The sequence below is a fragment of the Macadamia integrifolia genome, chromosome 5 (assembly GCF_013358625.1).
Source record: "Macadamia integrifolia cultivar HAES 741 chromosome 5, SCU_Mint_v3, whole genome shotgun sequence".
NCBI lineage: Eukaryota > Viridiplantae > Streptophyta > Magnoliopsida > Proteales > Proteaceae > Macadamia > Macadamia integrifolia.
In genome coordinates, this window is record NC_056561.1 from 7,727,499 (window position 1) to 7,744,357 (window position 16,859).

At 37.7% G+C, this 16,859-nt stretch overlaps 2 protein-coding genes across 2 annotated transcripts in view; both read right to left on the minus strand.

Moving 5' to 3' along the window:
- Positions 1-6,807: 6,807 nt before the first annotated feature.
- LOC122080086 (probable methyltransferase At1g29790) lies at positions 6,808-7,995 on the minus strand. Its single transcript, XM_042646961.1, has one exon. The coding sequence runs from the start codon at positions 7,993-7,995 to the stop codon at positions 6,808-6,810; it is 1,188 nt and encodes a 395-aa protein (XP_042502895.1).
- Positions 7,996-9,908: 1,913 nt separating this feature from the next.
- Positions 9,909-16,859, minus strand: part of LOC122079403 (protein POLLEN DEFECTIVE IN GUIDANCE 1) — a 27,025-nt gene continuing 20,074 nt past the window's right edge. Inside the window, exons 4-11 of the mRNA XM_042645838.1 lie at positions 15,644-15,732; positions 15,410-15,483; positions 15,173-15,323; positions 14,879-15,046; positions 11,935-12,032; positions 11,694-11,816; positions 10,452-10,520; positions 9,909-10,365 (exon numbers count right to left, since the gene is read on the minus strand). Of these exons, the coding sequence (XP_042501772.1) occupies positions 10,165-10,365; positions 10,452-10,520; positions 11,694-11,816; positions 11,935-12,032; positions 14,879-15,046; positions 15,173-15,323; positions 15,410-15,483; positions 15,644-15,732 (973 nt within the window). The 3' untranslated portion in view covers positions 9,909-10,164. The remainder of the gene's footprint in view (positions 10,366-10,451; positions 10,521-11,693; positions 11,817-11,934; positions 12,033-14,878; positions 15,047-15,172; positions 15,324-15,409; positions 15,484-15,643; positions 15,733-16,859) is intronic.

The following is a 16,859-nucleotide window of genomic DNA, read 5'->3' on the forward strand; positions in this document are numbered from 1 at the left end:
CCCCCCCCCCCCCCCCCCCCCGCCCCAAAAAAAAAAAAAGAAGAAAAAAAGCATATCTATTCCTACTCTTGAAGTTCATTCATTATGGGGGAGTATAAAAATGAATATTTAATATCAAATGCTTTTAACTCTCAAGAGACTGATAAGGGATGTTGGTACATTATCGAATTACGTAAATCTTGTCTTATGATTGTTTGACTGTTTCTATTTTATGTACATATACAAGAGAGGCACATTATCAAACTACATAAATCTTTGCGTTATGATTGTGTGACTTTTTATTGATCTTTGCGCTATGAATGTATTGTTGTAACACGGCAGTTATGAGAGGAGAGGTGAATCAGTGAGTTTAATTTCGATCTCTAAAAAATTATCTAATGTCTGGTAAAGAAAAACCTGATATACCTGTTCCTGTTTACACACAGTCGTATACATATTCAGCCTCTTATAGACACTTCTAAGTGTGCATATCTATTCCACATTCCACGTACTTCAATATAAAATGTAAACAACAAGCACCCACAACATAGGATTTTTATAAAGTTCGGCAATTTGCCTATATCTCCGAAGTAGTGCCTGTAAAGGCTTCGTACCTACTCAATACATTCTTTTGACTGCACCCACAGTCGGGAGTACCTACACCCAATTTTTTCAAGCCAAAGCTGAGATGACACTAGCAGTGCCGGTATAATGTGTAGCACCCACTACACGGGAGCATCCACTAAGCAATCAATAAAGAATACAGTAAATTTGGGTTTATATCAATGCCTTACAATCAAGCTCTGCCTAGCATAGACATCCACAATTAGCTAGCATGCTTATAGTTCATCCATAACTAACCTAGGGGTGTCAATTGGTCGGTCTGGCTCGGTTTCGGTCCGGGTTGAGTCGGTTTTGGTGTGGGAAAGTTGAAACCGAAACCAAACCAATAAGGAAATTTTGGTTTCGGTTTGGTTTCGATTTCGGTGCGGTTTGGTTTCGGTTTGTCTTCGGTTTCTTAAATTGATTTGTAACCGGGTTGGTTTTGGTTTTTGGTCTAGTTTGGATTCGACTTTCCATACAAATGTATACAAAACTATGTAATTTTTTTATTTTTTTAATGAATTTTGGAGTGTTTCGGTTTCTTATCGGTTTGGTTTCAGTTTTTGCCCGGGTTTTGAGCCGGTTTTGGTTTGGTTTCGGGTTCATCCGATTTCTGGTGTGGTTCGATTTGGTTTTGGGATTGCAATACTCCAAACCGAACCGAACCAATAAGGTTTCGATTCGGTTCGGTCCGTGTTGTTATCGGTTCGGTCCGACAGGTTTTACCGGTTCGGTTTAGGAATTGACACCCCTAAACTAACCTAACATGTATACATTCATCCACAACTAACCTTAACATACATACATGCATATAATGTAAATCAAAGGTTAGAGAATCTCACAACCGATTGCATGAGATGATTGGAAACTTGTACTGACAAGTTTAATGCTCACACTTTTTCTCTCCTTGGCTTCTTGCTCTTCAAAGCAAACACATCATTGTTTTTTTCTGTTTCTCCTTGGCTTTGAGTTAATGTATCATTAACACACCTCAACCACCTCTTTTACCTGCTTTAATGGCCTAAGAACATTTATCATCAAGTATTCATGTTCATTCAAAGGCCAACAAAGAGGGGGAAGCTTCTCTTGCCAAAATCGTAGCCTTTCTTCACTCAAAATTCATTTTTCTTATTTCCATAGTGTAGGGCTTGAAAAAACGAAGAAGTAGCAACTTGGTTCACCCAAATCCGAGTTAAAATGAGGGAGATATGACCATTTGAAGTTAGAGCAATGAGATAGTCTGAAATAGAATCTTCGTAGGGATGGCGTAGGCTACACCGGCGGTGCACACAACAGAGGCACAAATCTGGCCGTAGATCTCATCAAAAGGTATCTCTTAATCTAAACCGTCTTATTAAACCAACGGACAATTCTAAACCATAGTTTTTGAATCTCTATGACGCCATCATGACGTAAGCGTTGACATTGGCGGACACGTTGTCAATCACCGGTTGGTTGATGTAGCGAGTTTCACGGTACTCTGTCTGCTAACTTGATTAAAGCTCAAATCGATCTTGACCGTTAGATCGGAACCGATCTAATATGATTGGCTCAGATCAAGATATGGAGAATCTCTTTATAGATTCTATGCATATGCGCTACACACAATCAACACTCAATATGGTGAAGCGCCACACCATCATATCTAATACACTCCACCAGTGACAAGTCTCGGGAAAGCATCTTCAACGCAAGCTCTTGGACGAACCGTCAGATTTGAATCTGACCGACGTGGCTCAATCTGAGCCGTTTATTAAGGATCCCTCTGATTCTCTTATATACACATAAGCCCCTATTTTCAGTGCTAAACACCCTTTATCAACTAAGACCTTAAAAATCTCAAAATTACATAAAATCCCTTCAAATTTTTAAAATAAATTCCAAAAAATCCACCCAACACTGAGAACATACTGATGAATTTTCGAATTGGATTTACGGAAACACTTGTAACTTTTTCATACGATATCCGATAGAGATGAAACGAAGTGCGTTGGAACCTTAACTGGAAGCTCTACGACTTTTCAAAAGACTCAATCATCTGACTCAGCAATGTAAAAAGACCAAAATGCTCTTAGACCTTTCCAATGACGTATCTTTTTCATACAGAATTGGAACGCGTTGAAATTAGAACCGTTTGAAAGATTGGATTTTTTTTGTATTGTTACATGGAGAACATTTTCTTAAAAAAATTCATCTTAAATGCTGAAACTGTCATCGACTGCCACAAATGCCGTAACTTCTTCATACGGTATCGGATGCGACAAAATCAGATGCACTGGACTAGATAAATTACGATCTATATTTTTCATGAAGAAATTATCTTCCAAAAATTTCATTTTCACTGCCGAAAATGCCTCTAAGCGTAAATAGACCAATTTTGCCAGTTTTGACCCAGAAACCCGCACCACATACTAAGGATGTATTAAACCATTCCATGCATACCAAGTTGCTCTGTTATCTCATCGGTGATACTAGACACTACCATGTTATCATTTTCATCCATGTCACCCAAACTGACCATGTCATTACCACCACGTGGTCGGGTTGCCAACAAGGACAACCATAAAACAACATGTATGACTATTTATTGACCTTTGTGCAACTCTAAGGTTGCTCCATTTATGACCACTAGGTTTGAGATAAGAAATAACTTATTAACAAAGTAGGGTAAAACTATGTAAATTATGATCCAGACTCACAATGACGAGAACCTCATGCACTAAATATGCCTTGATATACAGGTTGACCATTTCTTCCACATTTGCTCGATTTCAAGGCTATCATCATTTTCACATGCAATAATGGAGGGTTTCACAAATTAGGAGAATCCATCATAGAGAAGAACATAAGTGTGTTGAGTCAGTTGTGTGTATATCAGGTCTATTTAAAGTTAACTGAGTCTGTCCTCTATGTAATGTTTAATGGACCAAATTATTACTTCAAATTTGTTTAGGTGATCAGAAAAAAAAAGTTATATTTTGAAAATATTTCCAATAGATTTGAGATGTAACATATATACTTAGATGGATTAGATGGTGGCATGAATAAAATTCCAGCATTTGAGAGCCGATTAAAGTGTGACAATTTTTTCAGTAGTAATTCTAGTTATTATTGCACGGAAGACTTGGCGGTTCTAGAACCATCAATGATCGGTGAACCAATAGATCCAAACATACAAAAGCTTTAGCATATAATTTTTTAGCACTAGAAAAAAACTCATCCTTACCATAAACTTGTAATAAGATGGCCATGATTTGTCATTGCGTGCATAATTCCACTATAGAAAGAAAGAAGGAAAGAAAAGTCAAATCTAAGGGTAAATAGTTTTTTTTTTTTGATAAATTAGAAACTTAATTAATAATAAGTTGAGAGGCCAAATGGTTTACAAAATGGGGGAACGAGGTCCCTCAAGCATCCACAAAGATAAGAGGATACAAAAAAGGGGCAGGGGATGTCCAAATAGTAGAGGTTCTATTAAAAGAACTGATGCGTATGCATCCACTACCCAATTGCCTTGACAAAGAATATGATGAAAGGAGATCTGGAGAAATTGATATGATATGATACATTGGCCAAGGAGCTTCTGAAATGATTCCAGTCATAAGGTGAACAACAAGGAGATTATCACTAGGCTTATTTAGGGGCATATGTGAAGCCTTTTCTTAATGGGCTGAGGCCAGAATCCAAGCCCAGAAAAAGTTGGGGCCTGGGGTAGTATAGGTAATTGGGCTGGGTTCATGAACCACCTCCATAAAATGTAGAAAAACCAAGACCGAGCGAGCGAGCGAGAGAGAGAGAGAGAGAGAGAGAGAGAGAGAGAGAGAGAGAGAGAGAGAGAGAGAGAGAATACTGCAGCCTTTGGCAAGTCCAAGGTTGGTTCCATGCCTCCTTGGTTCAATGCCTAATGTCTCCTCTTCCAGTCTCAGAATGAAAGAAATTAGAAAAAGAAAAGGCATTTAGAGTCTGATTAAGGGTATAAACCGGTTGGGAATTAATTAGTCCTACACATATGAGGCCCAAAACCAAAACTGACCAAAAAATTGGTCAGTTTTGGTTCTGGTCATTAATCAGTTTTAATTGGTCGGTTTAGTCTTTTTTATTTTTTTCTTTTGGCTAATAATCGATCTTAATTGGTTCTTAATCGGTTGGTCTATTGGATTTATTAGGTTAGACTGAGATAAACTGATTACTCAAAAAAAATTGCACAATCCAAAATTGAAACTAGACTGTTTGTCAGTTATAGGGTTGAAGCTTTAGTGACAAGCAGCGTTTTCTATCTTTGGCAGTTCCAAGCTAAGAAAAAAAAGGGTTATAGGGGTTTTGATAGTAAAATTTAGGGATGGTTATATTTTGAGTTCAATTTACTCCTTTATCCATCCTTATTTAAGTTTAGCCAATTGTTTCTGCTGTTTTTGCTTAGAATTGATTATGAGCAATTGAAGGCTACTGTTTGGTAGTCATTCAATTTAAAAAACGACGTCTCATGTCAAAAACAGAATTTTTAGTTTTTGTGTTAAAATATTGTTAAAAAAAAAAAATGTTTGATGAACCTGTTTCAAGAACGATTACCCTAGTTGTTTACATTTTTGTACTTGGAACGAAACCGAAATGATGGAAGAAGGTTTTGTAATTCCATCATATTGCGTTTCTAGCATTTTTTCCCCTTTTTCGTTTCAAAGAAAAGGAAAAATATCAAGTTGACACCAAATGCTTTATTCTGTTATTTTGTTCCCATAGAACAGAAAAACATTAGAAACATTTTTTTTTAATGACTACCAAACGCAGCTGAAGTAATGTTTTAATATGTCAAAAACAGGGACTCCATGTTATAAAAAGTGCCCAATTCAGCTTTCACCTATTTCTATTCCAAAAAACCAGAAAAACACAAGAATGGGGGTTTTACGAGATAGATTAAAGGGTTTGACTTTCATTTCCTATTATCTCCAAAACCATTGAGGTGTATCAAAACTTCTCCATATAATTGGAGAGTTATATAGAAACCAAAAGCCGTCAAGAAAGGACTACTTGAAGGACTACTTGAAAGACAGTAATGTAAAGCAATTAGGAAAGTATTACTTGTTGCCAAAGTGTAAGCCATTCAAAAACGGACTATCTATCACCAAACTGAGAAATGAGAATTACCTAGAATGGAACTGTTGAGGACGATGACCGCGGAAGTAACGTGGTATTGTATGTGCCTGGTGAGGACCATTCTAGGTATGGGCACTAGAATAGGCTTAGCCTGCTATAAAATAAGTTAAAGGCCTCAAATTTTCTTCCTCCATCAATTATAGAGCTTTTGTTGTATTAGTCAAATACCAAACACGAACACCTAAGTTAAAACACTACACAGAGAGAGAGAGAGAGAGAGAGAGAGAGAGAGAGAGAGAGAGAGAGAACTTTCTAATGGATGAGTTAAGCAATTTTGACAAAGCATAATCTCGAGAACTTTCTAATGGATGAGTTAAGCAATTTTGACAAAGCATAATCTCTCATTTCATATCTAAAGAGTAGCAATTTTGATCGAACATAATTTAACCATTTTATGTCTAATGGGTTAGTCATATAGTGATTTCAACGACACATAACCTTCCATTTCAAATCTAATGAGTACCAATTTGACGAAGCATAACTTACCATTTCACATCTAATGTGTAAGTCGTATAAGGATTTCAATGAAGCTTAATCTACCACTTCACATTTAATGGGTGAACCCTTGTGATAGAGGATCTCTATGTAAAATATTATAGACAAACTAAGTAAGAAAAGTGGTTCAAAATTAATCTAAAGTTTTGTAAAATCATGAAATTACCCGAAGAGGATTTCAATGTGCAGATATAAAATGACACCTCATTTTTTGTCCCTTGTGAATAAAATAACACCTTTAGTATTTTCTAACACTTCCTTTGCTGCTTTTGGACTAAAATTATACCTAAGCCTTGGGTATTCCTCTGTGTAATAGATCCATCTATGTCTAACCATATAAGTGTGAAGCACTAAACTTGGGTGTGTAGTCCTCTAGGAATAGTGACAATCTCAAATCCCCCCCCACCCAAAAAAAAAAAAAAAGACAATCTCAAATCAAAAGGGAAATGTTTTCATAAAAATAATGGGAAAAAAAAAGGAAGGAAATTCAATATTTATAAACTATTTCAATCTCCACTGAGATTCATCTAAGTGGGATTTAAAAAAAAAAAAAAAGAAAGAAAGAAGGGAAACAAGAATTTACCAAGATCTCTTCAATGGTTTCTCCAACAGAGCAGAGAGATACATCTCCTTGATCTTAGGCGCTCTATCAAGCTTCCTTCCAGTAACCCACTTCACCTTCTTGAACCCAACAGTCTCTATCATTGGCACATAAACCTCTTCCAACTGCTCCTCTAAACAGAAGAAATGATCCAACCAAAATAACCCACCAGGCCTAAGAACTCTATAGATATCAAACAACAAGAAATGAAGCAACTTCTCTGGAATCCAGTTATTCAAAACATGCATCGAATGCACAATATCTAAAGTATTATCAAAGAATGGTAACCTCTGTGACACACTAAGGTACAAAGGAATAACACCTCTAGATGCTATGAAGCTATTAAATGGACCATTCAAGTTCATAGAAGTAGTCACAATAGTTATATTTCTCTCTCTCATCCTCACAGCGAATGTGCCAGTACCACCACCGATATCAAGTCCGATACGCACTGTACCGGGCTTCTTCTTCGCAAGCACTTCATCAATGGAGAAGTCTAATCCATGGCTCTGTGTAATCCACCGTGACTTCTCGCGGCCGCCGAGCTCGAAACAGTCTTTGCAATCGGCAAAGCCCTTTTGGTGATGACTCCGGTTGAGAAGACAAGAGTAGTCTTTGCATGAATAAGCTGTCCATACTACAGAGTTGTCTGAGGGGATGGACCATAGGCTGGTTGGGAGTGGAAGAGGTTCGACGTAGTTGGGGGGAGCGGCGGGCAGGCATCGGCGGCGAGGGAGAGGCTCACAGCCCTTGAGGAGGAGTCTTTGAGCTAAGAGTTCATCATCTGGGCAAGGGCCATTGATTTCATAGGACATGTATAGGTTGAGCTCTTTCGGAAATAATGTGCATGGGTGGCCAACTGGAGGATACATAGTATCAGAGTCAAAATTAGGGTTGTAACCAAGAGGGAGCTTTTGTGGATCTGTGGAGGCAAGGAATTCAGCTGGGAGGTCACTGTTATTGGTTGAAGAGGCCTCGTCGGTGCCAGAGTCCATTGATATGGCATCATCGGTGGTGGTGGCGGCGGCGGCAGCTGTGGTGGTGGTGAGAAAACAAGTGGAGGTGTAGGAGGAGAAGTAGAAGGTGAGAAGATTGGAAGCAACAAGAAGGAAAAGGAAGAAGGCACTAGTGGAGGGAGAGAGGGTCCAAGTTGGAGAAGGATCCATTGTTCTCTGTTAAGGATCTCTCTCATTTTGCCTCTTTAATTGAACTAATTTTAGTTGACTGTGGAGGCATTGGTGTATTAAAAAAATGGTTACAGACATGGAGACCTAATAAAGCCTGCTTGCTTTGTGTCTTCTTACCAAACAAAGGGCTTTACATGAATTTTCAATTTCCATTAGTAGAACTTTAACTAAACTCTGGCCACAATACCTAGCTTGTAATATGTCCCTCTGATCTGATATCAAGTCATACCTGGCCTGGCCAAGGGGTCTGACCAGAATGAATCCCATAGTAACACCAGTTGCATCAACTTAAATCAAAGGCTTTAAGTAGGAAAGGCAAGTCTTAAGAGATTCAGTCCAGAACATGAGGTGAGTTGCAGGTCAATGTACTCTTTCTTTTTTTGATGAAATGAGGGTCAATGTACTCACTTTTCAAGAAATTTTGCATTAATCAGTGCTTGGCAGCATCAGCATGGGCGACCAAAAGAGAACAATCTCACATGGCTTTGTGAAATAAATATAAGGAAAAAATGCCTTTGTGAAATGAATATAAGTGCTACTTTACCTTTCCCCATCTTTGTTAATCTCCAGAGTCCCACAGAATCCGAGTTTTTCTCTTTTATCTTAGAGAAACTGAAGAAAGTCAGAGGAGTTGAATAGTTGAAAAGAAGATACTTTATAGTAAAAGAGCATACTTTAGATGATTTTTTTGTTGGTGTATGATATATTGTATTCCGTCATAATTTAATCCAGGGAGTACTGGTGTAGCACCTAGACAGGCAGGACGAAAGTCCCGTTAGCAGGTTAGCGGGCCATGGGGGTTGCAAGGGGGGCAGGAGGCCCCCCTGCTCAAATTTTTTATTTGAGGGCAATTGTATATTTTTCGGATTAGGGTTTTTTTGCTATATATTTATAGCGAGGGTTTCTTTTTCTGTAATGCAAGCAATACTGAGAGGTGTGAGGACAAACGTTGTAACCCTATTCTCCATTGATAGTGAAGCAGAATCTCATCTTACCGGGGACATAGGCAACCTTGCCGAACATCGTAAAATCCGTATGCATTGTTTGTTTTGTTCTTCCATTATCTTCTGCATTGTTTTAGGATTGCGCTTCTACATTTTTTTGGCATGTTTGATCCAATCGAGGAATTGGAGATTATACATTTCAACTAATTAATAGCTTAACTTAGTCATAATTCCATGAGGCCCACCTCGCTCACTTCCATTATCTTAAATTTAGGAGTAAGATGTGCTATTTATTTTGGTACCACTGAGACAATTAGGGACAGATCCACGGTTATTGACTTACTGCCTTGTGTGCTGTGGTCAACCGCCTGCCAGTAGGTTCATTGCACTTCCACGAGGTCGATTGCTTCGCTCTATAACCCCCATCGGGTGACAGGCAATGGTTTTGATGAAATGTTAATATAGAATGGTGATTTGATTCAGATTGAATGAACTAAAATAGCAAGAAAGACTTTACATTACTCTAGAAAGAGAAAAAAAATGCTCAACTTAGTACTAATCGAAAATGACTTTGAATAGAACTGATCAGAGAAAAATGATCCATGTCACCAGATAGACTTAGATTGAATAATATAATATTGCCATCGAAAAACTCACCCATACTAAATCCCCTAAGATTTGTAGCCTTGTACCAGATGGACGTGCATTAAACCACCACCCCCCCAACCCCCCAAATAAAATAAAAAAAGACCCGCAAGGCCCAGACCATCCTTCGGTTAGACTAATAACCAGGACAAGAAATCCCAGTTCCATAATTACATTTTTCTTTCATAAGACCAGTAAAGAATGGAGTTGAAAGGCAGATGAATATATGACCTCACTATGTGTACATTGTCTCGCATTAGGAAATATACGTGCTTTTTTTTTTTTGGGGGGGGGGGGGAATTGTGGGGTTGGGTGAGAAAACCAAAGATAGGAGCATAAATTCTGGCAATAAACTTCCATAGCATGAACACCCAGCAGCTGCTCCTAGCCATGAATTCACTTGCACTTCACCAATCCAGTGATGGTTTACAGCACAAGTAACAAAGATGATCCAAAGCTGCGAACCTTAGTAGCACTGACAGACCCTGTCAGGTTCTTCTGATAAATAGTAGTGAAGTAATATGTGTATTGTTTAGCCATTTTAATCATCCTCTTTATATCAATCAAGATGATGTTTTCTCTTCTCACACCTCTTGACATACCAAATTGCATGCTTTCTTAGGCCCATGCCAATCATCACTTTAAGGCTTGCCAACATGACGTAGGTAATGGCTGACAAGAGGAAGATCCAAAGCAGCCTCCATGGGAAAGGACCATAGGGAAGATGAGCTGCATATACTGGAGTAAGGACCCGTATAACCTGAACCCACAAAGTACATTATGAAGATATTGAACCTAACCCATAAATTAAATTGTGCAAAACAATAGTCATAAACAAGTGCTTACCACACAAGCTGGTGCCAAGGGGACAAATGTAAGATTTTTCTTCCCGTCCTCGGATCCAATATTTAACGTCTGGGAGTAACAGCAGGAAAAATAAATCAATCACTGGTATGGAACAACAATTATGAATGGAAACAATTTATCAACCTATGACGAATAACCAGAAGCTTTTCATACTCCATGTTTCCATTCTCAAATACAGGAACTTGGAGCAACAATTATCTTGTCAGAATGGCCACTGAGAACACAAGGGATTAATGTGAAAGTGGTGCACACTGCAAGCAATCTGGAACATCCAATCGCAGCAGTCGAGCTAAGAAACCGTCTCCCAAAAATTTCACCCCAAACAGATGATCTAACCATTATATAAAAGTGCAAAATTTTCTGAACCATCACTTGCATCCTCTTAACAATGTGGCTGAAGCAACTGACATCAATGTTTCGACTCATTTAATTGGACTCAAATCATCAGTGGTCTGACATATCAACCAATATATGCCTACAATCTGAATCCAATTCATGGGTTTCTCAATATCAGTAAAACCATTGACCACTCATCAGTTGCATTATAGATGGCACAACCAAAAATATTAAGGTGGCAATGGATAAGTTAACTAGGGTTGGTGTATTAAGTTTTCAATATTCTGGTTGGAGTTGGGTGGTGTCTCTATTTTATTCAGTCTCTAATAGGATTTCAATACTCAGCCCATATCTCAACTCCTTTTGTAATTAAATCTCATCGGATTAAATACACTATCTCTTGCACCAGCTCAAACTCATCATTTCATTCTTGCCTGGTTTTCTGTTCAAAAGTCGGGGCAAGTCCAGATTGCTGTTAATAAGGCAGGCTGGCTTCAGGTTCTCAATTTTATAAGTTCCATATTCTAAGATGCAAAGCCAACTCATCAGAAAGGCCAAAAGTTTCAGATTTCCCAGAGAAATGACTTTGGAGGGTCAATTGTAGAATAATCAACTTGCATTTACTCTTGTTTATGTCACACAACCAAGGTTGAGGATACTATGTGCAGTCTTTCTTTCCTTGATCCTACAAACTTCTGTATCAAGTGTTCAAAATTCAAACATCAAAAGGAAAAAAAAAAGGATTTTATCTTTACATGCCGCATAAGCTAAATCTCCAGGATAGAAAAAAAATTATTACTAAAGGACGCAAAGAAGATGCAATCACCACAATTCTGAAAGAAAAATACATAATAGAGGATGACAGTCGGACTAAAAGAACGTTACCTGCTTGCAAAGCTGTTCTAGAAACTCGGAGAATGCAACAGGCTTTACCTCATTGAACTTTGCAATGAATGAATGCTTAATGATATCTATTATCACTTCACATATGTAAACAAGGAGTGCATTCTGCAGTGTCACAAGCAAAACATGTAAGCAAGACAATCAGTAGCAAAGATTTGGAAGTTTAAAACTCTCTTTTCCCAGGTAGAACATATGGTCCTCAGATATTATATGATATACTTACATAAATAAAAGTTCCAAACCAAGGACCTTCAGCCTCCAGAATATTCTGAGCAAGCACAAATAAAAGAAACGCAGAAATGTGGAATCTCTCCACTGAGTCTGTTAATACACAATGGAATAACAGGATATGATGAGAGAAAAGGAGAGAACAAATAATGCACAAAACAAAAAAGAAAGGTAATAAATTAACATTTTAATGCTGAGAATCATCTAACCATCAACCATTTCCACATAAACTAGATGAAAAAATTCCATTTTTTTGCAATGAATATCTTCTGCTGAGCATAAAGAATTTTTTTTTTTCATCATTTCATTTTTTATCATTATGTAAGAGCGTAAATGTTATTGAACATATAATCTCACATCTGAACCTGAACCACATGCTCAGATCGTGGATCCAAAAATCAGAAGCCAGAATATCAGCGCAGGATTTTAGTGCAAATTAACAAGAATTTAATCATAAGAAATCAGAACATTCATCCAAAGCCTCCAGTAAAGTTTACTCCAGATTAATCTACTCATTAATGTAACCAATCTGATTTTTACAGCAGGTATTGAAGGAAAATATAAACCCTCACAAGACAGATGGGAACTGCTTGATGAAACCTATACTCGTTTCTGGAGTTGGCGGAATAAGAGTTTGCAGGGAACAGCAATGAGATTGGGGATGCTTATCACTGAATCAATTATCTGGAGTCTTTGGAGTGCCAGAAATGATCGGGCCCTCAACAATCAAGCTTTGCTGATGCACGTGGTCGCATATTGGATCAACCACGATCTTTTTGGTGGGCTCCTCAATCTTCAGATTTTAAGACTGCTAATATTTACAATCTCAAAACAATATGTGATACCCTTTTTTTTTTGGGGGGGGGGGGGGATGTAAAAGGTGAGGAGTTTTAAGGGTTTCTTTTCATATAGGGTGTGGGAACAATTGTGCTGTTGTGCACTATGTCCTTTTATAGGGTGGTGCAATACCTTTCTTTGCTCCACCCTTATCAATAAATTCTTTATGAACTACGAAAAAAGTTTTCCGGTTTTTAAGTTGCTGATCATCAAGACTTCTAGGGCCACAGGCCCATACATGAACAGATTGGGAGGGTCAAGCCATGGTGTCTCAGCATATTATAGGCTTGGCTAAACTGCCCAATAACTAATCGGGAAGCAGGTAGGCATGCCCAAGCCCTATACACTTATAATTGATATGTTCAGGTGGCCTGCTTAAATAACAACATAATATAATATATCAAAAATTTGGGTCAGACAGGACATTGGGAGGGCTGCTCAAGTCCAGTCAGGAACCGAAGGAGCTACATAAGCCCTCAGGTCTGACGCCCATTCCGAATCCTAGCCACTTAATTAATTGGGCTAACAGGCCAAACCGGATAACAGCCTGTATACTGCCTCCCTTGCTGTGTTCTATGGTTTTGATGGAAGACCTAAAACACCCTGGAGAATGGGCGGATAAGATTCCAGAAAAAAAAAAAAAAGGGACCTGATTTAATAAGACATTCTACATATGAATTAGACATGACATGGAAAACAATACTCACAAACCCACTCAGTGAAAAAAACTAGATTTCTGAGGGGACAAGAAGCAGCTGGATCCTTCAATCTATGATTAATAACAGCATATATTTTTTTGTTCAACCGTTGATCTTTCTAGTCAAAGAGAATTGAAGCTGGAGCATCAGTAAAAAGGAATGGGAGCACAATAATGAGAGATGAAGCATAGATTCTAGGAAACTCTCTGTACAGTTTTTGGGTCTTCCTAGAGCAGGTAGTCAGCAACCTTGGAAAATTGTTTTACTACAGTCCGTAAGCGTTTTGTACTCATTGATTGTTTAGAAATGCTTCTTTCGTTTCAGTAATATTAATGTAGAAAAGTCCATAAGAACCATGTCTATTTTGAATAATTTACAAGAGATATATCTGGCCTTGAGTGAAAAAGTTCCCTACAACCCATCCATGATCTCAATGATCTGCTGAAGCAATGTCAATAGGTGAAACCGTATGAGTTGTAGAAGGTTACATAGGTCATTTACTTCTCTGTCCAACAGATTGCTTCTGAATAAATCTAATATAAGTCTACTCTCACATACCCAAAGGCCCAGCAAAAACTTCACCTTGGAACCTTCCTGGACAGATAATATCTATGAGTTAAAAGCTATAAATCATTATTATGAAAACTCAACTTTTAACGAGACATGTCTTGCAGAAATGGCACAGTTTATTACTTATTAATCACATCTGTAGTTTTTTTTTTACATGGAATTGGGTGTTGACACTTGGCAGGTGTTCAAATATTTTGGAATAATATTTTATTGAAACTCAGTTAACTACCTTCTCAAGAAGTAAAATAGAAAAATGTGGCATAGCTTTTTTAAAAGTCTATAAAAGAAGGCATAAGGCGTCATACTTCAGGGCTCTTTCAGCAGAACAATCATCACATAATCTTATTTAGATTCACAGATTGTGGTGCAGCCTAACCAAGGAATAAGTAAGATCTGATTGAGGAATTCTAGCAAATAGACTATGTATTCTAAAGGTGGGTCAGCAAATTTTACCTTAGGCTGGCAACAGAACAGGCCAGGGATTAAAGAAATGTTAAAGTAAAAAGGCAAAAAAATACAAGTATGATAAAGAAATGTTAATGCTGGAAAATTTTATGATTAGATTAAAAAAATTAGGATACACAATGGGAAAGCTACAGCTAGGATATAAAATCAAGAGAGTAGCTCAAAATATTTGTTTGGGAGGATAAATAGAGGGACACAGCTGGAATCCACAAGACATTCAACTCTCGCTAGTCATTTCCTGTATTAGCATGCTAGCTAGAGCAGGAACCACATCAGTTCAGGCATTTTTTTAGTCAACATTGAATATGGAAATTTTGTAAGAGAATTAATACAACAACTCAATAAGAAGATAAGGTAGAAAAAGCTTACCATGGCAAACCATATTGTGAATGTTGTCCTTGCTAAAACGTTTGAATACATTGCTTTTAATCTCCGCAAAATTATTTGATACCAGCAAAGCCAGTAAGGCATTATTGTGAGCAACAATACATGTAGATAAAGTGATTGACTGAGCTAATAAGATGAACGAGTGGGCAAGTATGACCAGTTAAGAAAAAGAACAGAAAGATATATGAGTTCGGAGATAGATAATGAATAAGTCATATGCTAAAAAGATATCAGATGCAACAATAACAAATAAATCATATGCTGGAAGAAGGATATTAGATACAACAACAGCCAATGTTTGGTCCCACATAAATCTCCAGAGCCAAAATCTCATATTTTCCGGCGAACAATTTGCAAGCCCCTCTGCTGAACTGAATAATGTTTGCATCATGTCCGCACCAAAATTTTGACACAGTTTATCAAATATCTATAAAAAAAATTGCATTGATTAGTTAGAAAATCTCAACTGGAATCAGTTTATGCAGAGATTGACAATCATGAGATTTTTCAAACCTCTAACACATTATACACCACATAGAGTTTGACAGCTCCTTGACCACGGATCATGTGATATATTAGGCTGATATCTGAAACAAGAAACAACAATTGTAAAGAGTGAGTTCTCATAATTCAAATTAATCAAAGCATCTCATGTTCATGCCTCCAAAATATCCAGGTGAATGCTGAAACTAAACAATACTAAAATGGATATGGAGAAATGCTAGTAATGTGGTCCAATTTATCCACCTGTTCCCTGTAAAAGGGTGACTCCAAAGGCCATCACAATCAAACAGCTAAAATCAGATAACTCTGCTGCACATGGTCTCCGAAGCTGCCTGCCACAAGCATTGTCAGGTACTTTTCTAAATATTACAAGTCCTCGGTACAAAGCAAAAGACAGGAAACATTAGTGAAGAAAATTTAAACGCAGAAAAGCATGAAGTGCTGGGAAAAATTACATACAACCAGTTAGGATACAAGTTTAGCTCTTTTTTCGAGCTATTTTCTCCTTTACCCTAATTTCTCATTTGCCATTTAAATATTTCTTTCTTATGTATCATACTGTGACCTCTTTGTTCCACTAGTATTTTTTCTTCTACTCTTTTTCCAATCTATTTCTTTTTCCTCCACACAATCCCCCCCCCCTTTATTATTATTGGTTTTTATGTAGATCAAGAGAGGTTCCAGCACAAGTATTCATGTCGGAACAAGCACGAATCCAAGTCTAATTGTTTAAATAAGTAGCGTAATAAGTTATATAGGTCATGGGATAAGAATTTTAATGTTTTCAATAGAATTGGACCTATTTTGAGAGCCCATATATGAGGGATAAGTGTTCCATACGAATTTAACTAGTTTGTTGCATCTAGTCCTCTAAAGTTGTGAAGTTTGGGGATGTCAATAGGTTAGTTTCATTATTAGTGATGAAATACCTTAAAAATGAAAAGTTGATCAAATATCTTGAAAAGAGTCCCAATGTAAATCCTTGAAAATTTATAGGCCATTAAGTCTAAAAGGAAGTTCCAATGAGGGTCTAGAACCTCCCAACTTCTTAAGTTGAAATTAGAATTTAAATGACTTATAGAATTCTTCCGTGAAAAACAGAGCTGCAGTGAGATTTTGATACTTGTGAGAGACTAGGGTTGATGATGAGATAGTACCTAGGCTTGGGTGAGACTCTCCAAGTCAAATCCTTCTATCTTATTTCCTATAATCTGTCTAGGGGTGTCAATTCTTAAACCGAACCGGTAAAACCGGCTGGACAGAACCGATAACAACACGGACCGAACCGAACCAAAGCCTTATTGGGTCGGTTCGGTTTGGAGTATTGCAACTCCAAAACCAAACCGAACCGCACCGGAAACCGGATGAACCCGAAACCAAACCGAAACCGGCTCAAAACTCGGACCGAAACTGAAACCAAACCGGTAAGAAACCGAAACACTCCAAAATTCATTAAAAA